At 38.2% G+C, this 23,719-nt stretch overlaps 1 protein-coding gene across 11 annotated transcripts in view; it reads left to right on the plus strand.

Moving 5' to 3' along the window:
- The window catches only part of PIGG (phosphatidylinositol glycan anchor biosynthesis class G (EMM blood group)), an 87,139-nt gene that overhangs the window by 19,962 nt on the left and 43,458 nt on the right, over positions 1-23,719 (plus strand). For 6 of the 11 annotated variants that reach the window (XM_080574539.1, XM_080574541.1, XM_080574540.1 and 3 more), the window contains exons 8-10: positions 1,802-2,083; positions 11,807-12,264; positions 19,294-19,485. In XM_080574539.1, the coding sequence (XP_080430665.1) occupies positions 1,802-2,083; positions 11,807-12,264; positions 19,294-19,485 (932 nt within the window). Of the gene's footprint in view, positions 1-1,801; positions 2,084-5,974; positions 11,293-11,806; positions 12,265-16,231; positions 16,348-19,293; positions 19,486-23,719 lie in introns of those variants that run through there. The other 5 variants (XM_080574546.1, XM_080574545.1, XM_080574544.1 and 2 more) reach the window with 3 other exon arrangements.

Genomic DNA, 23,719 nt, shown 5'->3' on the forward strand with positions numbered 1-23,719 from the left:
CTGCATGCAAGGCCTCATCATCTACGCCTTGTTCTCTGTGTACAGAACACATTGGAAATGGCTTTCTGATGGACTGCTTGGTGTGCTTTATCATTCTGCTGACCACTTCTCAGGAGTCAGTTCCTCAGTCCCTGTAGGAGACGAGATGGTAGGTTCTGTTACCAGCCTACAGATAGCAAATCTGGAGATGGACAGTGCCCGCGATGAAACTGAAGTGCTTATAGTCCTTTCTTGTTCCTTTGTTTTGGGAACCTAAGGATTCAAACTCCTGACAGTTTGTACCTGAAGCACTGGAATTCTGTTTTTTTCTGGAATGCCGTTGTTGGTATTTACTTTTTCAACAAAACAGATCTCAGGTATTTTAGTCAATGGGCCTTTATCAACAGAAACGTGCAGCTACTAATTAGCTTTGAAAGTGTGGTTAACAAGAGCTTGCACAGTGTCACTAGAAGACTGTACAAAACATCTGGATTTATTTTTTTTCCCAGTGCAACACTCAAGAAACTGCCGTGCTTTCTAAAATTGTTTAGTTTTATATGTATTTTCCACCCTCAACCATAGAAATAAAGGCAGGGAATCTCACAGGTGACTACAAGCTACATGATTCTATAAATGCTATTCATCTTGTGAGGAGAATACCTCTGGAACATGAACTAATAACTGTATTTTCTCGGAGAATTAAATTTAGATTTATAGGTAACTACAATTTGAGCATTTTAGTATTTTAAGTGCTTTGTTCTAAGTCCTGTGTTAAAAAGCAAAAAATGAGCCAGTATGGTAGTGTGAAACCTCGTGCTTTCATAACTGAGTGAATTGTGAAAAGTATAATATGAATAACAATGGACTACTGCAATGCATTGCAATTAGTTTGATGTATTTTACTATATCTTGCTGTATGGATGGGTAAGTTTTAGGTAGAGGTCTTCACAAGTGAAAGATTATAGGTTGGCAGTGCTCGGATATAACTCCTTTTTTAAAATTTGTTTTAATCATGCCCTACAACAAGCATACTGAGCTCTCTTTAGCCCATCTGTGTCCCTTGCAAAATGTCTTAGTGTGTGGCTGAATTTTTCTTTATTTGTTCATGGGTAGCAGAAATTACTCAAATTAACTCCACTGCTACAGTTGCCTGAGAGGAAATCTGACATTCTGCTTCGTCTGTGTGCGGGTTATAGCAAAGCAGAAGTGAAGCTGGTAAATCGAATTAAGACAAGGAGAGGGACAAAACTAAATACCAGAATTCATAAGCTTGAAAAACAGCATACACTTATGTGATAGCATGAGAACTTTCCCTGGCCTGGGAAGCTATTTAACTCAGCAAGAAATCTATAACTTGTGAGATAAATGGCCTTTGGTAGAGCATGCAGTTAACTTTTTATTTACGAGTTATAAATGAGTCGAATTTGTTTGCTTAGGAGCTATTTCAGTATTGAGAGTTAAAACACTTAATTTTGTAGAGAGTTAAAACTCTTACAGTGAATGAAGATCATGCAGATGGTCAGTTACAGCAAGTCAGGAGGCGTATGGTAATATATTAAACCCCGATGAATCATGCGTCCAAGCCCTGAAATCAATAAATGAAAACACAATCTTTTTTTCTCCTCTTTATATGGTGATAACTTACACAAGTCAAACCATCCAGTGTATTGTTTCACAGTGTTTTTTAGATCAAGTGATCATACTAGATCATACCAGAGTGACATGGATGACACCAGTATGATTTTTGTGTGAATTCTCACTGCATGCTTTGGCTAATCCTGATTCTTTAAGTGTTAATTCTCTGTTTTATTTTTTTCCCTAGGTTCTGCTGCTGCTTTTGCTCAGTGTTCCAAAAGCTCTGAGCAGCCGGGCAGAATTCGAAGTGCCGCTCTCCCCTTCGCTCTTCTCTCTGCTCTTTTACTTGATGTGTCTGGTGCTGTGTGCGGTTCACGTCATTGTATGCACATCAGCAGAAAGTTTATGCTATTTCTGCAGTATGTCCTGGTTAACAGCACTTGGAGTGATGATGCTGATTTCTGCACTCATGTGTGGTATTTTATCTGCCATTGGAAAGATCCTTGAGAATTCCAGACTTCCAGTGAAGGTGAGACTGTGCATTTAATTATGGTTCAAAATGTTTTGCTCTTCATGGCATACTTTGTAATAAAGTTTTGTAAAGGTTTTGTGTGTGTGCTTAAAGGAACTGTAATTTGTAATGTAATTAGTATAATTTAAAATTAGTGTTGAAATGTGGTATGTTCATTGTGGCATGATAACAGATTCCTGTAAAGAAAATCATAAGAGTGCTTATTTTCAAATTACTTTAAGAAATGTTCTAATTAGTGTACATTATTTTACAGTTGAATTTGAGGTTAGAAACAGTTCTGTGTACTAATTTTATGCTGTTACACAGTGATGTTTCACAGCTGCAATTAATGCAAGATGTATGATATTTTGCAGTAACACTTTTTCAAGCTAAAAAGCAGACTTTTTGACTTGCAGAACTGTGTAATAACAGCTCTGCTCAATGGAATTGAGAAAAGTCACTACTGAGCAGAGGTTAACATTGCAGTCAGTGGAACTATACGCTGGAATTCCTGAGCTTAACTATATATTTAAATTGTTTTGAGTAAGGCTGCTAATGTTTATTATTAAAGCTATACCAGTTATACTTTATCATTTTGTTTCTGTAATTTCTGAATTTGTGTCATTCCTTCTTGGAAATACTGTTTTTCTGAGAGAAGCCTTGGACTAAAAGTAATGCCATTTTCTCCCGAAGGCAGCTCACGTCCATTTCAGTTTTCTTTGGTGCAATTCATTCTAGTGTATTAAAAGTGATTGAAAAAGGAGTTTGAATAGATCGTGTTGTTTCATGCTTATGTTTATTGGTAACATAAGATTTATGTGTGTATGTTGATCATTTAGGCTAAAGCAGTGTAAAAAGTCAGCTATCACTTCTGCTTAATGATATCAGGGAAAGAAGTTTCATCTCAAGCATAACTGCTAGCAGAACAGTCTTTCTAAGTGTAGATCACAGTTTGCTTTTGGTACTGAAAATTTTGTGTCAAACTAGGTTTAATGTTTTGTTACAAAACCTAGTGATGCTATTGTGGATTATTTTTAAGGGCAAATGAAAGAAGAAAGAAAAATTAATCAATGTGAATGGGCAAATCTGCCGAATAAGACATGTAGTTTTACAGTTTAACACTGTTAGTACTTAGGGATGCATTGGTGTTTAAATGGACTCAGTTCACTTCAGCCTTTTCTGAGTTGTACTACTTAGAGCCTTTATTTATTTAAGCATAAATGAGGTAGAAATTCTTATTTGTAGAATGTAAAAGAATATGGCCTTGAAATCATAATTAATGATGCAGTGTATTGCGTAGAATCTTAAGATTTACTTCTATGCAGTAGTAAACAAAGGAAAATAGTAAGAATTACATATATATTTAAAATACTTTATAGCAAATAAAAAGTAAATAAAAATATTAAAAAAAAGAAAAAAATAGTAAACAAAACCAAGTAACCATGGGAAACAAGCACATTTTTCATCTTAATATTTTTTCTGATTTTAACAACAGTAAGTGATGATGCTCTAGACCTACATATAATTTACAGACAATTCTACTTCAATTGGGTTGAGAACGATGACAGTGGATTTTAGCTTTGTCCTCTACAATGATAGTCTCAGAGCAACTCAGTGTGTTTTTGACCTGAAATCTTCCTTACATGCCAAGAGATGAGTTAATCCTTTGTGACACCCACCACTGTAGGAGTAATGGGCATTAATGGGCACTTATCTTTAGTCTCATTAAAGATAAAAGACTAGCCTTCAAACATAAGTACTGCACTTCTGACTATTACACCTATCCATGAGGTCAGTTGACAAAATGAGTAGATACTTTTCTTGCATGTCTAGGATCAGAGCTTGAAGCCTCTATAGAATAGGGGTTGATGCAAAGCATCACGTTCCTTACTTTAAAGTGTTAAGCTACATGGAGGCTTGCTCTCTGCCTGTGCCTTTAGCGCAGATGCCTGGAGACCTTCTGTCTTCTCATTTTTGTGCATGTTCCTTCCTTCATACTCAGTGTACCCTTCCTTCATACTCAACGTACAGCGTGTGGGCTGGAAGTACCGTGCAAAGTTGTTATAAACCAGCCTCTGCTTAAGATGTGTTTCAAAGTTTTTGTTCAGTATTTCCTCAGGGAAAGCCTTTTAACTCTTTAATAGGGCAGCTCCTTTTCATTTGTCATTCCTTCATTTTGGTTCATTTTTTATTTTTTATTTTTTAAATTTTTAAAATTGATTAATTAATTAATTTATGTTTTTGCTTTGAGATGAGGCTGAACTCAAGAACTCAAGGGCTGTTAGCCCTGTATTGTTTGTCTGTATTTCTGATGATTCCTTTCTGAGTGTTCTGCCTTTAGGCAGGTTGATCTGGTCTCCCCTGTGTTGTTTTTTTTTTTTTTTCTTTCCCCAGTGATTTACTCATTATTCTTCATATGGGATGACGTTTTATGTGGTTGGGTTTGAATTGTGTTTTGTCTTGTGATAGGCAAAGGCTTGTATTTTCTTGGGGAGTTTTGTTTTTCTGATCACTGATTGTCTATCAGCCAACCATTCCAAATGTGTACTTGGAAGTTGACAGATAGCAGCCATTGCTAACTGCTTGCTGAAGAAGGCAGTGTCCTGGCTGGGTGTTTTGTATTTCTGTTACATTTCCCACTCCTGCTTTTTCTCTTTTGGGGAACCGTCTGGTTTCTCTCTGAGTAGAGCACCTCATTGAAAAAAAAAGCACCCATGAACTGCAGACTCAACACCAGAGAGAGCCCTCCAGCTTCATGCATCCAAATTCTGGTGCCCGAACTAGCAACACACTGAGCTTATCAAAGAAAGAGTGTGTGAACATAGTGCAAATCTTTCACCTCTGTTGGCCTTTTGGTATCTGCTCTTGCCCAGGAAGCTGCAGCGAGCTCATTGAGTCCTCCTTTGAGTGGGCTTTGGCCCAGATTTTTGGGGGCTTCCCAGGTTGTGGTTGTGCTTCAGTAAATCTGGATCAAAGGTTAGAGCTTCAGTCTTTTTTCCTCCCCCAACATTAATTTTTTCTCTGAGTGCTAAGTTTAGAACAGGCTGTTACCATGTATTGTTTTACAGGTATGGGGTCTGCCTTTTTAGTTTGGCCTGAGTCTAGGGGTTTCATTCCCACCTGTTCTTGTCACTTTTACATCCTTGCATGCATCCTTGGTGAGAGGCAGCTGCTGGTGTGAACAACTTCCTGCAGGTGGCTTATGTATTGCTAATACAGCTACTCTAACAGTGATCACAGCAGCAATTGCAAAATGTCTCCTAGTGTTCAAAACTTCGAGTTGGGCGAAATGGCTTTCCTTATGATATGAATTAATTGCTGCCTCCCTGATGGATGCAGATAATTCCATCAAGGAAGACATTAAAAGAAGCACACACATAATCTATGCTGTTCCACTTTTAGATTCAATCATTGTGAGGAACTTCCGTAACCATAAACTGTTGGCCATTTCTGATGATTCCACCTAGTCAGCTATGCCTAGGAAATGCAGCCAAGAGTATATGTGAGAAGTGTTTATCTATCTATTCTATTTCATTTTTTTTTTCCTTTCCTGCCCCTGCTTTTTCTGCACATTTGCCTTTGAGAACAAATTGAGCAAAAATAGACTGTTTAGAAATGACATCCTGTATAGGATTAGAGGGGATGGCATCAGGTTGTGCCAGGGGAGGTTCAGGGTGAGAATGAGGAGACATTTCTTCTCAGAAAGAGCAGTCAGGCACTGGGACGGGTTGTCCAGGGAGATGGTGGAGTCACCGTCCCTGGGGGTGTTCAAGGAAAGGTTGGACGTGGTGTTTAGGGACATGGTTTAGTGGGTGACGTTGGTGGTAGGGGATGGTTGGGCCATCTTGGAGGTCCTTTCCAACCATAATGATTCTATGATCATACCCAGTTTTGTATCTTTGTCTACAGCACCCCACGTTCTGCTTATAAGAGGCCACAGCAGTTAGAGCATTCTCCCCACTTGATGTAGCACTATAAACCCAGTTCCCCGTTGCTTGAAGAAAGATGTTTCAGCAGCAATGTGTTGGTTTTTCCTCTTTGGTACCAGCTATTGAGACCCATCTGGAATGTAAGAAATGCGGAAAAAAACCTTTATTTACTCATGCAGTTTTGTGTCACAGGCAGTAACACCTCTGTCATTTTAGGAAAACGATCAGATAGTGTCTCTTGGACACGACAATGCTTATTTTTATGTCACCTTGGAAAATATCTCCATTTAGCTGTAATGGGACAGTTATCAATTCAAGTGTTTCCTGCTTGAACTGGAAAGAAGGGGGAATGTATGAAATTGGTGCATCATGAATCAGAAATATATTCTGGAGCTTTACCCAGCTGGGAGGTCAGAGCATACCAGCAGATGATCAGATCAGCTGCTTCAAGTTGATAATACATGAACGAGGACGTTTTCAGCAATCCAAAGTCTACCTCACTCGCCACCCCCTCCAAAAGTTGGGGTTGCTACAAGTGAAAAGTACTGGATTCTCGATTCTGGTGCTGTGTCTCTATTCCTGTACTCGAGGCATATTTGAAGATGTGGGAAGCTGAAGTATGTCTTATGAAGCAGACGTGACTTCGTATCCAAACCTGTAGAAATCCATTTTCATCAAACCATCTTCATCCTACTCCATAAATGACTGGATTGGTGGATCCATATCTCATCTTGTAGTCAAATAAGCTTTGCTGTTCCTGTTCAAGTTCCAGAGCAAGCCTGAAATATGTTGCACGTTCAGTTAGTGCCTCCATTCCTGACATGTAAAAGCAGTGACCTGGATTGGATTTACATTTTCACCAGTCTCAGGGCTGTTGCAGAAGGATATTGTGGCTTCTTGCCGGTAGCTGCTTATATGAAGATAGAGCCTGGAAAATGTGAAAGGGAGCAGAGAACAGTTTGGTGTTGCCTGCATTGTGGGTGTGAAAGATTATTTACTGGTAACTGAAGCACAAGCAGTAAAATATGCACACAGTTGTGTCCCCGATTCTATCGATTCTATCCCCTTTTCCAGCAGAACACTTAGACTTCGGGGGAGAAACTGATTGTATATACTCTGTTGATCTTAAAGTGCCTGCTGTTAAAATTAGGAGTGCTATTACACTAAAGTCTGAATCCAAGTGCCCGTGACCTGTGCTTCTCCATAGTCCGCATATGTGCTCCACATCTGAAAGAGCTCTGAAATCCTGCTTTTCTGATGTCAGGAGAAGAATTCTGAATCTTGCCAGTTAAAAAATCTAAAAGCTAAATTCTCTAAGCTTATGCTATATGATAAAATGCAGGTATTTTAAAAGTAATTAAGATAAGCTCTCCTTTTAATGACTTCAGTTTTTTTTTTCTTTAAATTGTTTCCGTTCACATCTAAAGATTTCTTTCAAGTGCTTCTCATTTGTAATGCCTTTTTTTTTTTTTTTTTTTTTCCTACTGTGACTGTATATAGAAGCTGATTACCAAGTTCATGAATTTTCTGAAGACCAGTGCAGGCAGTGTTAGCATCTGCTTCCTGACTGTTATTTATAGGTTCTGATTACTATGTTTCTAGCAGCACCAGTCCCTTCTTTTAATGGCACTTCAGGTTTTAAATAGTTCTGCAGCCCTTTATGATTTCCAGAAGATATTCAAAAATGTTAACTTCTTGTTCATAGCTTCATTCTAATTGCATGCCAGTTCTTAAGTACAGTATTCACTACTACTACTAGTTGCAGTTTTTTTCCTATTTCTGATAGAAATCAGAATCAGTAGTTTTTTTGATAATAGAATCTGTAAGCTAAATATTTTCAAATGCAGTTTTTGAGAAGCTTCATTGTGCACAATTGTAGTGGTTTTTTTTTTATTATTTAAACAAAAGGCCCCCTTTTTATTTTGAAATACTCTATTCATTTTAAAATATTTTTTCCTCTTTGGTGCAGTATTCCTTACTGACCTGAATGGTAAAAATATTTTATTCAATTGAACCTAAAAATATTTACTTTTTTTGATTTGGTGGGAAGAAATAAAGGTGATTAGACCCAGGTGACTGGGTAGCTCTTGAAAATGATCCCAAACTGCTGTGAAAATGTGCGAGGAGCAAAATTGATTTGTAATATTTTATTGTAAGGAAGTTAGCATTATTGGAAATCAAGATTTGATGTAGGGAGCTTAAGTATCAGAAGTGAACCGAATGAGAAGTATTTAAATTTTAGGTGATAGTTGGGCATGAAAAACAAAATGTTCCACATAAAATCATAGAATCAAAGAATGGTTTGGGTTGGAAAAGACCTGAAAGACCATCTAATTCCAAACTGCCAGCCATTGGAAGGGACACCTCCCACTAGACCAGGTTGATTGTATAATTCCCTAGGCATTAAATATGGATGATTAATTTTTGTGAAAAAGAGCTTCACTTTCAGCTGGACGGAAGGGCCATAACTGGAATTGGACTTGGAAGATAAGGTGCAGGATGTTTTATCTCAAAGTGAAGAAAATGTAATTTTCATGGGCAGGGGTACATAGATTCTATTGTTTGTTTATTCACAACTGTGCAAGCAAGTAAAAGATGTCAGAGATCTGGCAAACAGATCTGTTTCTGTATTATTTAATTACTACTGCTTGTGTACCAAATATTAAAGCTACCCAGGCATGGCAAATTAGAGGTTTAAATTTAAAGTCTGGCATATACAAATCTCATAAATCAAAGATACTGTGCTAAATTTGTGTGTCAAGATAGTTGTGCAAGTCCTACAGGTTTTTTAGTATCTGGAGTGCCTACTGGGTTCTTGAGTACTGGAGGTGCTCAGCAGCTAGGAAGTCAGAGCAGTGGATAGAGTAGGAGCAACAGTTTTGTGCCTATAAAACAGGTCTGAAAACTAAGAACAATCCAAGTAATCTAAGGTCAGGCTGCATAAAAAACTGTGATGATAACATTCCTAATATGACACAGCTCATATGAGGGATTACCAGTAAATTTAGAAAACCTTGATGAAGCTATTTTCAGTATTTCTTAGACCATGAAGGCCCAGGAGATTATAATTTGCTGCATAATTTTTCATCTTGCATAGATTTGCTCGAGTGAATAACTCTGGTCTGAAATGTGGCTTATCAATAAATGCCATTGGACTTAACCCTTTGAAGTGAACGGAGGAGTAAATTTTGTTATCTTCACCGGAATTGTTAGTCAGACAAGCAGGCATGAAATATGAACTTCTAACATGGGGATATTTCACACTAATGCCACCATTTTTATGAGGTTGTTGCATGTTCCCCATTGATAATCATTTTTTCAGTTAATGAACCTACTGTTCAGCCCAATGAACTTATTTTCCTGTCAGTGCTGACAACCAACTGATACAAGAGAGCAATCCTTATGTAGATTTTATGTCTCATAAAGGAGACGAATTGTACTGAAGACATTTGAAGACATACAAGAAATTGTATTGTATTCTCATTTGTTGAGAATCTCACATTCCTTTGTCTCTGCAAGCAGATGATGCTTATGCGCTCTGTCACCATTTAGTGTCAGCCAAAACCTTTAAGGTCAGCGTTGGAGTTTAAGCTTTCCACAGTTCAGTGATGTATTCTTCATGTATTAGTCTTTGTGAATTTCATGGTCTTTAGTCTCTGCACTGACTACAATTCTACCTGGTCTTTTTGTTCCAAAATGTGGTTTATGGTTCGTGATTGGCAAAGCGGAGGACTAAACAAAAAGGAGTAATCTGTAGGGCACCAAAGAAATTTCAAATGTTAATCAATTTAGATTGTGAGCTTGTGCTGTTTTTGAGATAATTACCATTCCTGTGATAAATTTGTAGTGGCTTTTTTTTCTTTATTATAGTGATTGTAGCTTTTTTGCTGTTCGTTTGTTTAGTTTTGTTTCTTAAGTGCAGTGACTTTAGTGTATTTCTTTAACAGCACAATAAATGAAGGTGATATGAATAGGTGATAACTTTAATTATACCTTCTGCATTCAGTCTCATACATCTTATTCAGTCTCAATTCTGCAAAAGTTGTTTTCCTCAAAGCAAAATCACAGTAGTGTTAACAAGCTTCTTGGGTCAGGTGTAGCTATTGTCCTCTCCATGTTGCATGTACTTGAATATTGAACACAAATACATGTGCTGCTGTCAGTCAGTCTTAAGAGTAAGTGAGACTTCAGAATTGCATCTGGATGTTCAGGGTTATCAGTATGTTTATATCCACTTTTTTGTTACCTGCTCCCAGATAAGTGAGTTTCCGTATTCGTCTAATATAAACTATTTAAACAGTTGAGGAAGGTGAGGACTTTCCCAGCTCAGACTTTGAATCTTCCCATGGTTTTCTTCCTACTCACATTTAGTTGGACTTGGAATTTTCTGGCAAATTAAATGTAGACACTCGCAACACAGCGGATTAAATTCCGCAGAGGGAAAGATACACACACAGAGGTCCCTTCAGTCGCTGTCCCTTTGACCTCCCTCTCATGCAGCCGTATAATCTCCAGACCCTCTTGCTCCTGACATGAGGCCCTCGAGCTTTGTGGCTGAAGGCCTTGCTTGCCGTGAGACCTTGCAGTGCCCAGATGTGGGACAGAGAGTGAAGTTGCGCAGAAAGACCGGGAAGAGGGGCTTTGACAAGCGAGGGTAGGCCACAACAGTGAGGTGCAGGGCTGTCAGTTGGATCAGTGTGGTGGATGGCGCCTGCTGGTGTGCGGCTGGCCCCCTTTATCTTTCCTCCTCTCACCTTCCCCATCCTGCCAGCCTGTTCCTCTGCATCCCCTCTCCCCCAGCTCTGTCACTTCCCTGAAGCATTCCTTAATAAGTCTGCATAGCTCCACAGACCCCCTCACACCAGTAATACGGATGCTGTCATTTCCCCTTATCTGTTACAAAGTCCAAGCTCATGCTCCTCAGATGTATGCCTGTGGTTTCTTAATGGCCCATCAATTAACGGCTGAGGAGTTTTGGTCCTCTTTACTGTCTCCTTTAGTGCTTACTTATCAGGGGCCTGTCTCTGTGTGTTTATGGCTTTCCCTGTTACTTCCCCTTCCCCATGAGGTGAAAAGCTCCTTGACCTGATAACTTGAATGAACCAGATGGTCCCACCTTCCCCATACCCTTACACTCTCTTTTTAGCCGTGTCATGACGATGGAGCACTTCGAGTAGCTGCTGTGAGCAAGAAATCGAACTAATGGAGGCATCAGACAACAAATTTTGTGGCTTTAGATAGACTCAGCATGTGAAGTAAATAATAGGTGGATAAGATTTATAACGGATTTTATGATGACAGACGCATTTCAAGCCAAGCAAGGACAAGAGGTACATCAGAATGTCTGCAAGTAACTTCTGTCAATTTGAGTAATGAAGGTTGTCACTGTACCGAGTTAAGGACAGTACAGATTTAACCAATTAGAAAAGTACCTATTATTTGTATTGCAAGTTTGATTTCTGAAGGACTTCTGTTTTTACTTCTACAAATATGCAGCAAGGAGAGAGCTTGATTCAGACCTTTTGTCACAGGCTGGTAGGGAATTTGAATCTGTTCAGTTGAGATTATGCATGAAGTTTCTTACCTTAAACAGAATGTCATTCTAAACAGTATGATTATACTGCAGTGCTAACTAAATAGGCTACAATAAAATGAACCTTTCAGAAATTCGCAGGATTTGTCAAGGTGGAAATAACTTGTCCTGCTGTTTATTTTGTTTCCTGAGAGGAAATTGCTGTAAGCATGCTTTGAATGCTTAAACAAGTGAAGTTTTTATACAGCTTTCACCACTGTTATGTGTTCTTGTTTGCAGAATCCAGTTGTGTCCAGTTCCAGCTGGTCAGAAGTAGATGTGCTGATGCTGGCTGGAACAATTGGCCATGTTTTGAGTTTGGGGGCAAGCAGTTTTATAGAAGAGGAACATCAAACCTGGTATTTTCTTATCAATACCCTCTGTTTGGCACTGTGTCAGGAACTCTGTAGAAACCATTTTCTTCTGAAAGAATGTGACCCTCAGCATGGTACCAGTTTGAAACAAAATTTTGATGGTATCAGGGAAGCCTCTGATTGCAAGAATATAGATGTACCAGCATCAGGTAATTCAAAACTGGACAAGGTTGCATCTTCAGCTGAATTCATTAAAGGATCAGATAAGTGGTTAAGCTTAGCGAGTCCATGGATCATTCTTATTTGCTGTCGACTGCTTCGATCCTTGAATCGGACGGGAGTCCAATGGGCTCATCGGCCAGACTTTGGGCACTGGTTGACAAGGTGGGTATCTGATTTATTATCATACTTTCTGTCTTACTTATAAATTAATGTATGTTTTGCTTGGTGAAATATGTATACATTTCTATACAATCTCTATACAGAAAGCGCTGTAAGCATGCAAATGGCATAAACAGTGAAACAACATAAGGAATTTTTCAGAGCTGCTTCATGTGAGTGTAATTCCTTGTGTACTATCAATAGATTATAATCTTAGCCCTGCACCATGACTTATCTAATTAATGTCAATTATACACGATAGGTTTATCAGTGGCAAAAAGTAAATATTTTCCTTGTGTAAGTCAACAGTGGCTGGTTTGGGAAAATAAAAATCACTTAATAGAATTAAACCATTAATTTTAAAGCAGAAGGTTCTGCTCAATTTCAGACTTTATGAAGTTGCTGGAGAAGGTGCTGCACATAAAGTTCTTCCTTGTCTGTCACAATCATTTCATGTGTGGGTGGAAAACTGAAGGAATTTTTCAAATGTAGTATGATAAACAGAAAAAGGGAATTTCTTACAACTTGAAGTACTCTGAGAAAGGCTGTTACTCTTACTGCCTTTTAGTATTGTGAAGAACTAGAGCCATTATTCAGTGATAAAAAGTACTTAATATTTGAATTGTTTTCTTCTGAATGTCAGCTGGTGGATGGAGAAGCAAAACCTTGCAACTGACTAGTCACTGTTTTACAGACAGCAGATGGGGAGGCTTTGCTGTGTAAGATAAAGATCCTTCTTGCCAATATCTTACAACATGTTGATGACATGTCATTCATCATTCATTAATAGCGACATGAGTAAATGAACTAATATGAGACTAGTTACATATTGGCAGCCTCACAGATAAAATGCTAATTGCTGTGACAGGCATGAGTGCTGAGTGACATGACTTATGAGGAAGTTTACTGCATTACAGTAGTTGCCCTATACCAGAGCTTTCACCATGCTTCCCTTGTGTGATGAGGTGAGGGATTGAGGATGGAATGTCATATTCTCAGTCCTAAATCCACGCCACAGAGAACTCCATAATGAGCTAAGCCAGTGTGTGACCAGTCCTATTGTAAATACAGGATTAGCTGTGATTTGTTGTGACTGGGATGATTTTTTAAAAGATGAATTCTCAACATCTTCCAAAGATTTATTTGCCCAATAACTTCCTGGGCCAGACATCTTCTTCAGACTGGCAGCCCTTTTCTTGGACTGTACTCATACCACAGCACTATGGAAGAAGGATTTGATATTCTTGGAGCTGAAAAACTGCGTTTGTCTCCCTTGAATATATTGATCCATTGTCTCTTGTGCTTTTGCTGGGCACCACTAAGACGTGCCTGGATTCATCTTTTAACACCCTTAAACCCCCCTTGTGTTTGGTGAGATCTATGCTGAGCCTTCTCCTCTTGATGCTCAACAGTCCCAGTGCTTTCAGCTTCTCCGTGTATGACAGATTCTCCAACCCCATCATCATTTTCATTGTCCTTTACTGCACATGTCTTTCTTTGTACTGGGGAGCCCAGAACTGGACGCAGGACTGAACAGAGAGGAAGAAATGCCTTGCTTGACCTGCTGGTAACATTTTTCCTGATTCAGCACCAAATGCTGAATACAGTCTTCGTTGCAAGGGCACAACTTGGTGTCCACCACGATGCTCAGAGTCATCTCTGAAAATATGCTGTATGCCTGGTCAGCCCCCAGCCCATCCTGCTCCGTGCAGCTCTTCCATCTGAGGTGCAGGATTTGGCATTTCCCTTTGTTGAACTTCACGGGTTTGTTGTCAGGCCATTTCTGCAGTGTGTTGAGGCCCCCCTGAATGACAGCACACCCATCTTGTGGTATCCCAGCTGCTCTTCCTGTTTTGCATTGCGTGCAGACTTGCTGGTCTGTCCTGTCATGCAGGTCATGAATGACTTTGTGGTACTGATCAGAAGAAGCCTGTGAGCTGGGCAGCTGAGCCGGTTTTCAGTCCACCTCTCTGTCCACTTATCTCAACCCTACTGCATCAGTTTGCCTGTGTGTTGCAGGAGACTTAAAAGCCTCGTTAAAGCTGAGATAAACACCACTGCCTGTGCTCCACTCTTCCACCGAGCTAGTCATCTCCTCACAGAATTCGATCAGGTTGATTAAGTATTACTTCCCTTTCATAAAGCCAGAACGATCCTGTTATTAAAGCTGTTTGCCTCCCCCATCAGAAAAGCTGAAGTACTGGCAGCTAGATACCAAAGCTGAAACTTCAGAATGTCACTGGTAAACTGTTCTCTGTGTTTCCCTCCTAGTTATAGATTCAAATTGGGTATATTTGCTTGGATCTTAGAGCAAAGGTCCTGCAACTATAGCCTTAGGCTATGATTGCTTTTTTTGGCAGGAGTGGTATATTAAAGAGCCCTTTCCTTAGCACTCAAGGTACCTACTGCCATGCTGTTCCCATCACAGGCCCTTTATTTTACCAGCACAGCTGTTACTTTGTCAGTGTGGTGAACTGATGTGGCTGGAAAAATAACCAAATTTGGTGTAGGAAGCTCTTGTCTTTCAGATAGATCACGTCCCGCTCTGATTTACCATACAGATTAACAGGCACATGTTCTGGCACAGTACATGGGCTGGCTTAGTAACAGGATTGCAAGAATGGACGACTGTGCAAGCCAGCATTGCTGCTGTTGAAATTCACATTGAAGCAAAATAAGTATGTGCATCTTATGAATTGATGCAGACATAAACACTTTTTTTTTTTCTTTCTGTCATTGTCAAGAATTGTTTAAAAAGACCCACTTGCCTGTCAAATTTGGATGGGAAAGAATTAATGATTTTTCAAAAATATACTTTTTTGGGCTTTAATAAAAAAGTTTTGGAACAGTCCAGAGTGCAATACCATGGCAGCCTGAGATGATGTGTAATTGGGGCTGCCACAGCTCTGCCTTTTTCTTTTCAGAAAGCTGCTTCTGTAGCGTTCAGAAAGCTCAAAAAACAGCAGAACCCTGGCATAGGTTGGCTCAGGATGCTGTGAAGCTACATCCTGACTTAAATCACAGGAGCAGCTTTTAGCCTAACAGGAAAATACAGGATATGTCACCATGGTGACATGTACTTCAGTTGCTTTATATGGTTAAAAGTTTACATTAATAGCAGCATTTAAAGTGCACAGTTTTTGGACTTGAGTGATAGGATGTAGGTGGGGTAAATCCTTTCTTGGGTCTGAAGTGGTTCATAGGATGAGCTTTGGAAAGATTAGTCAATGAATCAACTAAATCTTTGTACGTCCTCTGGTTTGTGGGGGTCCAAACTCCTATTTGGTGAGCATGCTTACATTTTTTTTTTGTTTGGAGTTTTTAAATTCTTCGTTGCTTCTCCTTCACAAGAGAACAGCGTGGTAGAGGTGTCTGTTTCCCTAATGTTTTGATCAGGATCCAGATGATGTGTTTTCCTTATAGCATAAATTAAAAGTTGGTGATAAGCTGAGTTGCATAAAGCACTTATTCCTTTTCCCAAAATGCACTGCGAGCCTGTAAGGTTGATTGTCATTCTATTTTTAGTATGTGTTTAATTTGCATAGATATGTCTTAATAGCACATTTTCTAGTAATAAGAAATTAGAACCTTACTCAGATCATGTGTATCTTGTTAGTTTGAGTTAAAGCTGCTCAGGCTTTTTCTAGCCAGGATTCTATTATTTTGTGTTTTTAAGATAAGCTGATGAACAGTCTTCCTTTTATTTTTCCTTTTATTTACTCTTTACATACCTGTAGTCATTCTCGGACCAATACTTTGCATACCTGGACAGTGCTTAAGTGGCTGAGTGTTCATGTGAGACAAAGGGATTATTGAACAGGTTTGTACACAGGAAAATGTCAGAAGCAAAACACAGAAATTCAGTTTACTTATAGCATGTTGAAATATTATCATTATTATTTATTTGTTATTTTATTAGGGATTCATTCAACAGTGCTGAAATTAGGGAATTGTTCTATGTTGTTTGCAGAGAGACTCTGCAAAAACTGCTGCAAAGAAAAGACATGCTTCAGTGAGAAAATGCACAATAGAAAAAAAGACAGTAGATGAAGCAGAAGAGAACATTCAATCCCTAACAATTCCCTTGCCAGAAGTAAGGTTTACTTTTTAATTACTTGGTATTCAGATAGTTTTGTTCAGGTGTTTAATCCTGGTAAGAGCTCATACTTAGAAGTTGTCAGATGCTGCATGCCTCACTGTAGAAGGGGTGAAGGTGTTAGCTGGAGCACCCCCTTGCAGAGAAGTTTCCAGAAGCACAACAGCATGGGAAAAGGATTATGTTTTCTTTCAGTAATGTGCTTAACTCCCCCGCCAAGTGCCACCCCCTAAAAACTAGCATGCAATGTGAATCCTGTGTATTCTGTTGTATGCTAGTAGTATGAAAGAAAAAAAAATAAAAAGGCTTTATCCACCTAAAATGTGATTCTGTGCACATGTATAACTCCTTTCACTCCACTAGTATTTGCAGAAGTGAGGTGAGGTCAGACCAGTGGAAGGAAATGTCTTCAATCCTCATTCTGATACCAGAAATATGAAAGTGTAGACCACCAGCTGTTACATTAAGAGCATAAAAGACAAAGTTTTTCTTTCTTTCCCTTTCCTTTCCGTTCCCCCCCCCAGGTTCTCAGGTTGTTTCTCATGGAACTCTTGGTACTTCAGTGTTCATTTTGTGGCTTAGGCAAACACCACTACGTTTCATCTAAGATAACAGCAGTATGTTCCTGCCTGTTTTTCTGGGTGGGATTATCAAAGTCATTTAGGATTTTGCTAAATGGCTGAACTCTCTGTTGAACAACTACAGTCCTGTTTCAAACTGCATGCTAATGTAATATATACTTAGCTGCCTTACTGTAAGTACTGTGGTTGGAAAACTTGGAATCTGTAGGTGGTTTATGCTGACGTGACTTCGCTTGCTATAAATCCTTTTTATTTGTTTCTTCAGCAAACTCTTTGAAACACTGGAGTAATTTTTTTTTGTTGTTATTTTTTTGCAACAAATTTACTTGGTTCAAAAAAGTCCTAAACTGAAGTAACAGAAGATCATCAGAAAATGTAGACAAAGGCTGGATATAAACCCCTATGCTAGCAGTCAAGAATATGCCATTTGTGACTGGTGTGCGCGTGTCTTTGAACATACCCTTGCTTTACATTGGGCCTTCTATGAGGATTTTTCTTTATTTTTTGGAGGGATAGAGTATGATTTCAAGTGTTCACTGTAGGAAATTGCAGGTGTTATTGAATGTCTCGCTTGATATAGCACCGGTTATTATTTCTTTCAGGCAAGAGTGCTTTTTTCTCTTTTTTCTTTCTTTTTTTTTTTTTTTGTTACTATGTTAATTTTACTTACAAGAGTCTCTTAACAGAATTGCATTGATAAAGGGATGAAGACTAAGTTGATGGTGATGTGCTGTTGTTTATATCCGATTTGATTTATCTCACTCTCATACAATGAATAGCTAAGGAGAATATATCCTGAAAGCTTTTAAAATCTAACACAAGTGTTCATTTGAAAGATGCACTGGCTACTAAATTAGTTCTTTATGTATAGATCATAAGAAATTATGCATTCGCTATGTTCACAGGTTGCTGCAGCAGTCCATTCATTCTTTCTGCCATCTCTTCCTGTAGGAGAAGGATATTACCAAGGAGAAACATTAAGAGCACATTATATGTTCTATAGTGTTCTATTTCTCCCTTTTCTCTACTACCCTCCAGAGAGCAGTACGTCTCCTGAGAGTCCTTCTAAGTCGTATGAAATGTTTGACTGAGTCCTGCACGGAGGACTAACAGGGCAACTTTTCTGCCCCTTATTCTTTCCTCTGTGACTTTTTCATGCAACAGCTGATAAAACTATTGGTCAAAATCCCATGAAGCAAGTACCAGCACATAGGAAAGTAAACCCGTTTGAAGTACTGTAATTTTGAGTAAATCAAAGATAAAACTGGAATTTCATAAATGTGATCAGAGTTAATGCAGATAATAGCACAGGCTCAGTATTGGTCTGCTGAAGTCGATAATCTTTTATCATGGCATTTTGAAGTGTGGAAGACAGAGGTGGAGCACTTAGTTCTAATGCTCTAAATGATGTTCTTAGCAGAAGGTAAATTAACAAAATTAGTGTTTCTGGGTCATTTGGATGCTGGGAATATTTGCAGTAGGCAAATTTTAGCGACTTTTGGATTATAAGGGGCTTTCTGAAATTGCGTAGCTAACTTTAGTAGGGATTAAGTGCAGATCTTTACCTGACCCCCTTAAATTTTGCAGTACTAAGTGATATCACTGTAGATTTAAATATACAGCTTTTGGCAACATGCTTAATGAAATGCTCTTGGTTCTGTAATGACTGTTATATACTTAGGATGAGGGGGGGCACACAGTATCTGTACTCTTGGCCATGATGCAAATTCTCAGTTTCTATCACTTGAATGTATTGATTCACTACAAGGTGATGTATAAAAATCATATTGTGCTAATGTATTTAGTGTGTATGTTTTAAGCTATATATTTCTGGTCATTCTGGCTAGGCAGTATTTTGCATGTCGAAAATTAAACAAATTAAATACATGTGCGGTTATTTATAACGGGAAAGTAGTTTGAATTCAAAATGTTCATAATGCAAAAATATTCTATGCCTTCTCCTAGAAAATGAAATCATATGGTATAAGCAAAATTTGCTTTTTCAAAATGTGTAACAAAATCCTAGTTTAAAAGCCTTGGACCCTTTTCCTTTATGCAATAAGCAGCTCAGTTTTTATATAATTAAGAGAATAGCTATCATATGGCAGAACACAATAATTACACTTTAAGCATGCGTACTTGAATATAAAACCTCATTAATAACAACATTTTTTTGAAACTACTAAAATATTTTGCCATACCTCTTGGAAAGTTTATAACAGGTGTCAGTGCAGTGATTAATTTGGAAATACAGTGCTTTAGCTAAGGCTTTGTCAAATGTGTTTATCAGTAATTGCAGTAGTTTGAAGTTTTTTTGCCTGTTTGTTTTTGTTTGTTTGTTTGTTTTTTCTCCAGTTCTGAACATAAGTCTGAACTCTCCTTCTTGGCTGCAGTTTCCCTAGTTATGATCTTCTTTCTGGTTCAAAGAAGATGTTCCCTGGTTTCAAAAATTGCTATGGCACTTGGTCTCCTGGGAGTCTACAGTTACCGGGCAGCCATTGGAAATGTTGTATTTCCATGGCAACATGACAGCAAAGATATTTCAAAGTAAGTTAATCAACAGATATGTAAATCTATTTCTAAAAAGGTGTTAACACGTTCAATATCAGGGTGAAAAAGAATGTTATGTCTAGGCTGGAATCAGATTCTTATAAATAAAACTATTTTTTAGATGGTAAGCACTCAGTTTTTGTGGAATGTGCATAATTTTGAACCTCATGAAGTGTCATGCAACTGTCAAATTAGAAATCTGTCAGATAAGGACTAATCTGAAGAAAATCCAATAGTCATTGTCAGTATTTATACTATAAAGAAACTCCAAACACACCGTCTCTTGTTTTAGGTGGATTTGCCACATTTAGCAGAGAATATGCCAAACTCATTTAGCTATTTCATAGCTTTGAAAAATACTTATACAGTAATTGGGAGAGTTGGTTTTCTGTATCTTCCTTTTGCAGTTGAGTGTTCTGTAATGTGTGGCTTTTCAAGATGTAACAAAATCCTTCATAAGACCTGGGCTGTGCTGCACAATGTATACTAAGGATTTTCATGTGGATGGTAGAATTCTTACAGAAGTAGTTGCTGTAGCTGTGAGGAATCTATTAGCATTTTTAGCAGTGACTACTTTTGGAACATAGCTAAGTGGCTTTAGTTTTCTCATGATGCTTTTTATCATTGCATTGTACCTGACTCTGCAAGCCTCAAGTTGTCTGATATGTCAAAGCTGTGGGAAACTTCCAGAATTAGGTAGAGCATTCAAAGAGGAGAGCATTCAATTCAAGGAATAACAGAAGAGAAGTCATAGAACACTTGTCTTATGGGTGGAATTAAACTTTCTCTCACATTCATTTTAAATTGGATAGGTGGTTTCTTTTGGAGCTTCTTAACTGGGGACCAGAGTTTCACAACATGTGAAAAAGACTTGCAGGAAAAGATCTTAGGACATACAGAAGATCAGATTTCCTAACAAGATATTTGTATAAACTATATTTACATGTGTATATATCTGGATGTATTTACATATGTCCCATCTTTCCAAATATTGAAGATAATTCTAGTTCTATACCAGTAATAAAATTGTGTGTTGCTTTTGCTGGATGCAAAAGTAATGGTAGTCTTTTCTTGGTCTGCAAGATTTGGCTCTGTGTTTGAAAGTGTTTCTGGAAGCATGTCTGATTTCTGGGTGCAACCTCTGGTTTTGTTTGTGTTTGAGTAAAGTCTTTGGAGAAGAATAATATCCTTGCAATAAAAGAAAAAAAAAAACACCTACAGCGTGGGACAGAACATTAAGTGTAGCAATTGAGCTACAAATGAAATGCAATTAGAGAAATAAGTGGAGTATTTAAGACAAAAGCCTTTACTGAGAACTTATTCATTCTGTAGTCAGCGTATTGATTTTAATTACAAGAAGAAAGATAAAGGTTTTTTCTATTATTTCACCTTAAATAAATGGTGAATATGATGATTTGCTTAAATTATGTCAGACGTTTATATATCTCTGATTATATGGTTATTTGGAAGTTACTATCAAAATTCTTGAAACAAAGCTTTATAAAACAAGCTTTATTGTCAAGTATAGTGGTCTTATACTTAAAGCTCAGCTTGAAATTAAGTGGCTGTTTATCTGGGAGCAATTTATTATTATTATTTTTTTTTTTAATTGAAATATCTTTGTGCTTATGTGAGTACAGATACCCTACAAGACTCCAGACACTTGTCATGTATGGCTTAAGAAGTAGAACTGGATATTCCAAGACGCTAAGTGCCACATGATCTTACTTGAAAAATTGGCCAAGTATTGTGGCATTCACCGTGCAACCCTGGTACTACTAAAGACACTTCACATTTTCGCATTTTTGTATACTAGCTGGTGCGTTTTGTGCACTTTTAAGCAGCCTGAAAAATCCTTCTTGTGTGTTTTTATTAACACTTGATGTTCCCTACCCAGTGAGTTATACCCTTTAGACCCACTGCATAAACTGTTGAATAAAAGCTCACAGGGCTAGAAAAATCAGGGTCCTACCTCTGTTGATGGCATGTGTTCTGTGCTTGTCGTAAGAATTGCAGTGTTGGACTTTTCCTGTTCTTCAACAAGAAAGATCCAACAACAAATGGTGTAATTAAGTCACCGCTTTAATAAGGTAGACTAAAAAGTGGAATGTAGGTAAGCAAGCCTGAGGTCTCTTCAGGTGTTGGGAACACTTCTTTCATGGAGCAGCAGAATTTTCACATGTACACCATGCAGGTCCCATCTCCTCCCATGCTGTGGTGCTGTTTATCTTGCATAAAATAACAAAACCCGTGTCATCTCCTGACAGGCTGGAGTGTTATCACTGTGGTAACACCCAACAGCACACAGCACAGGCTGTAACAGGGATCCCGGTCCCTTACAGCAGCAACTCATGCTAACATAGGGGCTTCTTAAACCCAAAGTAAAAGGCCTAATAGAGCAGGCAGGGTTTGTCCAAAACGACTAACTGTTCAGACACAGTGTCTTCAGCAAGGATCTCAGTACAGCATGCCAAAAAGGATGGTAGACAAGTTAGCAGATTTCAGATGTTAGCTGATGTGTCAGTATAGTGGTTCTAGCTCACCGTGATTAGACGGCTGAGGTGACAAATGGTAAAAGTCTACTTAAAATGCCATCATGAATGAAACCAGAACTGTCCTTTATATGTGTCTGGAGGTATCTTTAGCATATTCATGATATAAAGTGGAGCTAGATCCAGGTGCAAAGTATAGGTACCTTTGTCTCAGACAAAAAAAAGGCTGTACGTAGCTACCGCATGAGCAATGCTTGTTTATTTAAGACAGAGAATCTCTGCTCTGAAACTCTCCCTCTCCCCTTTACTGAAAACAAGTGTTATCTCTGAATGTGACAGCTGTTGGGAGGTGGATGAGAAGAGAAAATTGAAGAGTGTCCTTTCCTCTGTGGCTCTCACTAAAATAACCTCTAAAATAAAAAATGCAAGGAAGTAATTTGGCCTTCAATTTTTCTGAGCTCTTTTATGTAATGATAGTTTGTGCTGTGAACAAGATGAGGATACACCATGCTGACACAAACAAAGTAAGTGCTTTTGCTGAGAAACTGTTCTTTTTTAGTGTGAATTTCCATGAACCCATTAATCTCAGTTTTCACTTAACTGTTTGAATAGTGACAAATATCCAAAGCTGTTTCCTAAAATTTTACTTCTACGTTCACAGAACCATAGAGTAGTTTGGGTTGGAAGGGACCTTACAGACCATCTAATTCGACCCCCCCTTGCCATGGGCAGGACACCTCCCACCAGACCAGGTTGCCCAAAGCCCCATCCAGCCTGGCCTTGAACACCTCCAGGGATGGGGCATCCACAGCTTCTCTGGGCAGCCTGTGCCAGTGCCTCACCACCCTCACAATAAAGAATTTCTTCCTTATGTCTAATCTAAATCTGCAACTGTTACCCCTTGTCCTATCGCTGTACTTCCTGATAGTCTCTCTCCAACATTGCATGAATGTATTTGAATACTTACTGGTAATAATTACATCAGAATTATTAGAGATATTGAAATAGGGCACTTAATTTCCGCATGAGCCAGAAACACAGGAACTCTGTGATCTTTACTGTTTTGTTCCATGAAGAAACAAGTCTCTGTGCTTTACAAAAGAATTTAAAAGGCTTGCTACTTCAGGGAACAAAATACTATTATTTTCTCTCTTGCTTTTTGGTTCTCTTTCACCGATACGGAAAAGAAAGATTGAATTCAAGTTCTCTTGTTGGTAATTGTTAAAGAAGAAAGTTGACCTTCTAAAGGTTGAAAGGTTATATAAACTTTAAAGGAGAAATTTAGTTTTGGAAATTTTACCTAGCAATGATTTCTGTGGCCAAATAGTTATACCAGTTACACCAAGTGTAACTATACTCTTACTGTTTTTAGTGCTATGGTGTAATTCTCCATGTATTTTTTTTTTTTTTTTAAGTCTAAGAGACTCAAGAATCATCACTTCTGAATGAATTGTCTTACCTTTGTAGGAGAACATGTTCATTCACCATTCATGTATAAAGGGACTAAAATTCCCTGAGGAGATAATGTATTATAAATTGTGGATAAGATGTGTGGATAATGTGTATTTTTTTGTCTTTTCCAAGATTAAGATATATATATTAAAAATTTTATGGATATATATACACTTATTTTTCTTTGTGCCTTGGGCTTTGCTCTTTTAGAATAGTGGGAAAAATAATATATTCTTTTAGAATACAATTTTAAAGCCTACTGGCCCTTGTCTTTGTCAGCTTTTTGG

The sequence above is a fragment of the Anser brachyrhynchus genome (genome assembly GCF_964034855.1).
Source record: "Anser brachyrhynchus genome assembly, chromosome: Z".
Lineage (NCBI taxonomy): Eukaryota > Metazoa > Chordata > Aves > Anseriformes > Anatidae > Anser > Anser brachyrhynchus.